At 37.3% G+C, this 6,113-nt stretch overlaps 1 protein-coding gene across 1 annotated transcript; it reads right to left on the bottom strand.

Annotated features, from left to right (window-relative positions):
• Window positions 1-176: 176 nt before the first annotated feature.
• Window positions 177-6,113, bottom strand: LOC144053754 (dickkopf-related protein 3-like). The gene is made up of 7 exons (XM_077568540.1): window positions 5,743-6,113; window positions 4,961-5,059; window positions 4,787-4,867; window positions 1,936-2,028; window positions 1,200-1,344; window positions 813-963; window positions 177-667 (listed from the first exon to the last, which is right to left on the bottom strand). Exons 1-7 carry the CDS (start codon window positions 5,938-5,940, stop codon window positions 643-645), a joined length of 792 nt encoding a protein of 263 aa, XP_077424666.1. The 5' UTR covers window positions 5,941-6,113; the 3' UTR covers window positions 177-642.

Here is a 6,113-nt window from a genome sequence, read left to right as displayed (position 1 = left end):
ACGTCATCGGAACGGCGTGGTCCACAGCAGAGAGTCGACGAAAAACAGTACTGTAGTCTATTTCTAGATTTTCCCCACAATTGGTTGTTTTATATTTAATATAAACGGCAATAATCTGGCATCATAGAGATCACTTTTCTACACAAATCACATTTGAAACTGCAATATGTGTTTTTAAGATTCAAATGGAGGCATTTGGTGTTGTCAGTCAAGACCACAGCACAAAGATGTCATAAAAGCCGTTAAGAGATCCTAAAACAAATCAACATGATTCAAGACTACAGGTTTGAAACATGTACAAATCGCAAATAAATAATAAATAACAAAGCTCAGTCGGTACCCATCTCTTATCACGCTGTTTTTTTTGCATTGCATGCAGTTAAAAAATACGAGGGCCCCCTAGTGTTCAGTTGTTTCAATTTCAGAGGGGGTGAGGGGAAACAAGATGTAGTATCTTATCTTCGGTCTTTGCATTTTTTATTACAAATAATACATACATTAAAAAACAGTACAACTCCTTCAAATCTTGAAAAACTGACAGTTGCAGCAGGTTCGCTGTTCTTTGGTCAATCATCAATCACGACTTCACTGTAGCTGCAGGCAACCTCATGTATGTTAATTTAAATAGGTTAATTTTCAGTACTATGGCCCACAAACAGATCCACGTCTGAAACAGAAAAAAAAAATACAGGTAATGGAGCAAAGAAATGAGTTAAGAAGTAACTGCACTCACTTGCCGTGCTTCTGAAAGTTTTGAAGCATAATTTAGGACCTACATTATCTCATCTTTATTATCTAATCTTTGCTCTTACCCTCGAAGTGTGCACTGAAGGTCATTGGCACAGGGGCAGTAGTCGCGAGGACCCTCCTGGTCCCAGGCAAGCATGTCCATCAATAGGTTGGGATGGTTAAGACAGGCCTCACCCTTTCCCGGTTTGGGGTTGCACACAGGAAATAAAAGCTCTATGAGAAAGAGAGAGAGAGAGAGAGAGAGAGAGAGAGAGAGAGAGAGAGAGAGAGACATGTATGCTAGATTTTTTAGTAAAATCTAAAAGACCCATATGGGTGAAATGCACCCCGCCTCTCACCCAGTGTTAGCTGGCAATATCTGAGCACTGAGCAAAATATGTGGCAGAAAGTGTATGGATAGAACGGGTTGAATACTTGAATGCCATTCAACCATGCACATACGAGGTTACCTCGTTGAAAGGCACAACAGAGGTCCAGTTTGCAGTCATTCTGATCCTGACAGATTGTTCCCTCTGTTCCCTCAGTGGCATTGACTGTACATTGGCCCCAAACACACAACTGACTTGAGCAACACTCCTCATTCTTTGTGCAGGGCTAAGAAGGGAAATACATTCAGATATACAAACTATAATGCAAATAATTATATATATATATATATATATATATATTTTTTTTTTTATATATATATTTTTAAAGAGTTTTATATGGCCATTTGGCTTAAAGTAATGACATTACAGTACAAATCAAAGACGTTTGGCTATTGATTTGATCATGTGTAAATGTGTGTCCGTCAGGGCTTGGACTGGCCATTTGGCATACAGGGCAGATGCCCGGTGGGCCGGCCTCTTTTGGGGCCGATGCAGTGCTTTTTAATTATTATTTTCCTACATTTTACCCCCAAGAGGCTGGCTCACAATTTAAAGGGACCACTCCATTAATCAATTTCAAATATAGATAGCAAACTGAAACATAATCAATAAACATCACTGGCAGAGCTACATGTTAGTCGGGCTGGGCCCGGCGTGCCCAAGTCAAAATGCAAGGGCCCATTTTTTTTTGTGCCAGTCCAGCCCTGGTGCCCGTTGAAAGGTACTCAGCATTTACAACATCTGTCATTTGTTTCATTGCGCACATAAAAATGACGCTTGTTTAACGGAGCAAAACATAACAAGACTGACTTCCCACCATATCAGTTGGTATGCAGGGGAGGCACTTGGAGCTGTCAATCTCATACAGGCAATACTTTAGTTCACCGCAGTCCTCGTCCACCATGCACTCCTGTAGTGAGAGATACACATTTCATCACTCGTGGGGCAAAGAAATGAAGCAGGAACTTTGAACTAATAGACCGACTGTGTGTGTGCAGCTTTTTAGGCCCATAAACTGCAAGTCTGTTGCTGTTTCCTCTTATCTTTTCCTTTTTCTTACTCCCACCCTTCCTTTTGTGTCTGGACTGCTGTTCAGTCACTATGTGCTCCGCGTGTTATGCCTCAGTCTTCATATACACTAACTTACTGATTAATTTACACCGACAATGCTTCAAAATGACTGGACATATTTTAACGCAAACAGTTCTCTAGTTCTGAAGCCTGCTCAGGCTTTGGAGAAAAAACAAGTTGCTAACATCTCAAAGAATGAATCATTTATAACGGTGAACTTATAATTATGTGTCTACTGTCAATTTACAGTAAATAAAGTACACTTGAATCTCTGCCCATGTTTTTGCCCAAAACAGCACCAGTTCATGAACTTCACCCTTTTATTGTTGTCTTTTCTCTTCCCATGGGTGTGAGCAGTGCAAATATAACCAAGCATAATTAAAAACAGTTCCTCATGTCAAGGATAAAGTAGGGGAGTCTGGACCCAATGATCACCAGAGGGCATTGAATTTACCCATATTGTTTATGTGATTGTTGACTTGAGCAGATTATTTTTTTTAACAAAATGTAAATAATAATTTCATATTTGGCCTGTCTCATATTTCCAACAGGCCTTTTTTTTTTTTATTCAGCAGCTTTGAGTTTCCCTCAAAAAAGGGTGAGGTGTTAAACAGGCTCTTGCACTCTCTTGGCCACTGTCAGTATGCAGCACACTTAAGAAAACCAACCTATCTTAACCGAGCTCCACCAGTCTCGTTAAAGCTAAAACCTTTATCCACCATATAAAACAAAAAGTAGATGATTATCTGGATTAGCATCTTAATATTGTTTTCATTTGGTTTGCTACCAAGTATTATAGAGTATTATGATAATCTGCTTAGCTCGTGGACAGCCAGAACCATTGTTAAAATAACATGCAGTGCAGTCCCGTAAATAGGCTATCTATAAACCAGATCATTTTAAAAGAATTATCCCGTGCACTGTTCATATGCTCACTGAGTTTCTCTGGGGTTTTTTCTGCAGCATTTGTCATGAGGTCTTCTCGAAGTAATAAAAGCCCACTGGAAACTATAAGTAGGGGCCAGACAACCCTGTAATTACCTCAATATGGTCCAGGCAAATACTGCTGCTGTTAGTCATACGCACAGTAGCACTTATCAGTCTCGTCTAGTAAATATTTCCCTCCCAAAGGATTTACTGATAACTCATTAGTAAGTAGGACAAAATATCGCAGCTTGGCGTAATCTTCAAGTTTCAACTCTCGCTTTTATTCAATAGGGTATACGTTGTTATACATTTAGTCAAAGAGTGCACTGTAAAAAAAATTGACTGTAGAATTTACAATAAATAACTGGCAAAAAAGTTGCCAGCTAATTATTGTAAAATATCAGTTAATTAGCCTACTGTACTAAAAACCTATTAAAGCATATTATTATTCTAAGTAACTGTAATTTACACTTTTTTTTTTTACTGTATATAAATTACAGTCACTGTATTCTAAGTAACTATAATTTATATACTACAGTAAAAACATTTTTTACAGTAATATGCTATAATAGATGTTTAAATTGATTTTTAAACTGTTTTGTTGTCAAATTGTAAATTGTTTACAATTTTTTACTGTATATAAATTAGTTACTTACTGTAATTTAAGTAAGAGTCATTTATATGCAGTAAAAACATGCACAAAATACAATAATATGCTGATAGATTTTTACATTTAATTTTAAACTGTTTTGTTGTTAAATTGTATTTTTTTTTAACTGACTATAAATTACAGCAACAGTATTCAAAGTAACTTTAATTTATAATAATTTATATAAATTTGTTATTTACTGTTATTTAAGTAACTGTATTTTTTGTACAATAAAAAATGCACAAAAAATGACAGTAATATTCTATAATAGATTTTTACAGTATTAAGTGAGATTTTACATTTAGCTGGCAATTTTTTTTCCAGTTATTTACTGTAAATTCTACAGTCAATTTTTTACAGTGTAGACATTTACCCTGCTTCCCCAATTGGTTTTCCTTGCATCAATCTTTATGACAACTGAGAGGAAAGCGAAATACCTAAACTTAAGTTATTCATTAAAAATGGTTAAACCCCCCCCCCCCAGCCCCAGCTCAAGAGGTACAGCACTGATTGCACGCCACTTTCACGCTGACATCTCTTCTTACATTCCTGCATGTGTGTGAGTGCTCCATAAAATATGCAGCAGCTTGTGAGTTCAATTTCCCCTTGAGGGATTTCAATATGTATAATAAAAAGCAGACCGTCAACACCTGACATCAACATGCTTGCTGCCTGCTAACAAATGCTGAAAAATGAAAAACATACAATGTGTTAGTTGCATGCTGTAAACTGTATGTAAAAACAAAACTTCACATTTCACTTACAGTTTGAAAGCAGCCAACAATCAACCCCAAGTATAGTTAAATTTCTGATTTAAATGGTTGTAGTACAGTACTGTGATAATAAAATAAAGTTGCTAGAGTTTGCTTTAAAATTTTAGGGAAGAGTCTGTGTCTGAGAACCAAAACGGGATTCCTTAAAACTTAGTCAGACATCATTAGCTGAACTCTAACTCACCGTGTGCTTTTGTTAGTTTTTTGTTACATTTCCCTGAAAGACGACAGGAACGCTAAAGACTTACATGATACACACTGTTCCACTCGCCTGAGATCTCCACACGGATTTGTGGTGATTCTGTCTCTCCTGCCGTGCTATTAATTTCCTTTAAAAGACAATAAAGGAAAAGAAAAAAAACTGTTAGCTAAAAGACTTCTTGACTAGTTCTGATAACTAAGTATGTGTATTTAAGAAATACCTTGTCAGTTTGGATGGTTATTGCTCCATCTATCGTCTTTGTGTCATTGTGGTAGTGGTGATGATGATTTTCCAGTGACTTGGCAGTCTCCGTTGTTATCTGAGAGTTAGAATCCACTTGAAAATGGCATGTACCAAAAAGGCCGGACAAAGTGTAAGGTTACAAGAAATATACTCACTGATAGCGAAAGGAGGGGCCCATGTAGTGACATGAGTCACTTGATTGATTTGTATTGATTTATTTATTTATTCTGTCACAGGGCTGTCATTTTAACAGCATGTTTTTTATTAACGCTGTAAATTAGCATTGGTGAAGAAATTGCATGCAGTCATAATCTTTATTTTTTCTCTCTCTTTTTTTTTTTTTGCTTAATCAATGTAATTATTAATAAGGCAAGGATCATAATCTTTTTTTTTTCTTAGTGAATGTAATTAATAATAGGGCATGCTTCTCAACAAACAACGCAAAGAAAAACAACATCAACAACAATAAACTTGCTAAACTGATACAGCTTGAAAGTGCCAGTTCTGACTACAGTAGATCAGCATCACTGCTGCTGTGGTTTCCTCTTTACTCGCATCACCCCCACAAAAAAAATAAAAATAAATAAATTTTGTGGGGGTGATGAAAAATAATTAGTTATTTTTCATCACCCCCCCCCCCCCCCAAAAAAAAAAATAAATTGTGGGGGTGATGAAAAAAAGATATATTTTTTGGGATAAAAATACAATCACATCAACATCGGGCTATTGTAAAGATGAATAGATATTGTTTTATTTGACCTGGTCGACGGCATCCTCCAGTAGGTTCTGCGTATCTTCCATCAACTCTTCCACTTCACGGAACATGTCGTTCAAGCTGACAAAGCTTTGTTGTTGCTCCTGGCCGCCCGGAATGATCATTGCCCGGCTCGGAACGACTCCGACAGCCGCCCACAAGCACAGACTGAAAGAAACAGAGAATAATGCATGGCCGGACATTTCTGCGTCTGTTCCTCGATGTCGATCTCAAAGATGGATGACGCAGTCGCAAAGAAGCACAACTGCACACACAGCTGGATCGGTTTTATTTGGAAACTCTGAGGAGGACGACCTCGCTTTAATGATGAGGAAACGCCGGATGCTACAATTCTTCCCATGACCGAGCGGCACAC

Source organism: Vanacampus margaritifer, chromosome 6, assembly GCF_051991255.1.
Source record: "Vanacampus margaritifer isolate UIUO_Vmar chromosome 6, RoL_Vmar_1.0, whole genome shotgun sequence".
NCBI classification, from domain to species: Eukaryota; Metazoa; Chordata; class Actinopteri; order Syngnathiformes; family Syngnathidae; genus Vanacampus; species Vanacampus margaritifer.
Note: the sequence above shows the minus strand (reverse complement) of the source record. Positions and strands in the feature narration are given on the sequence as shown.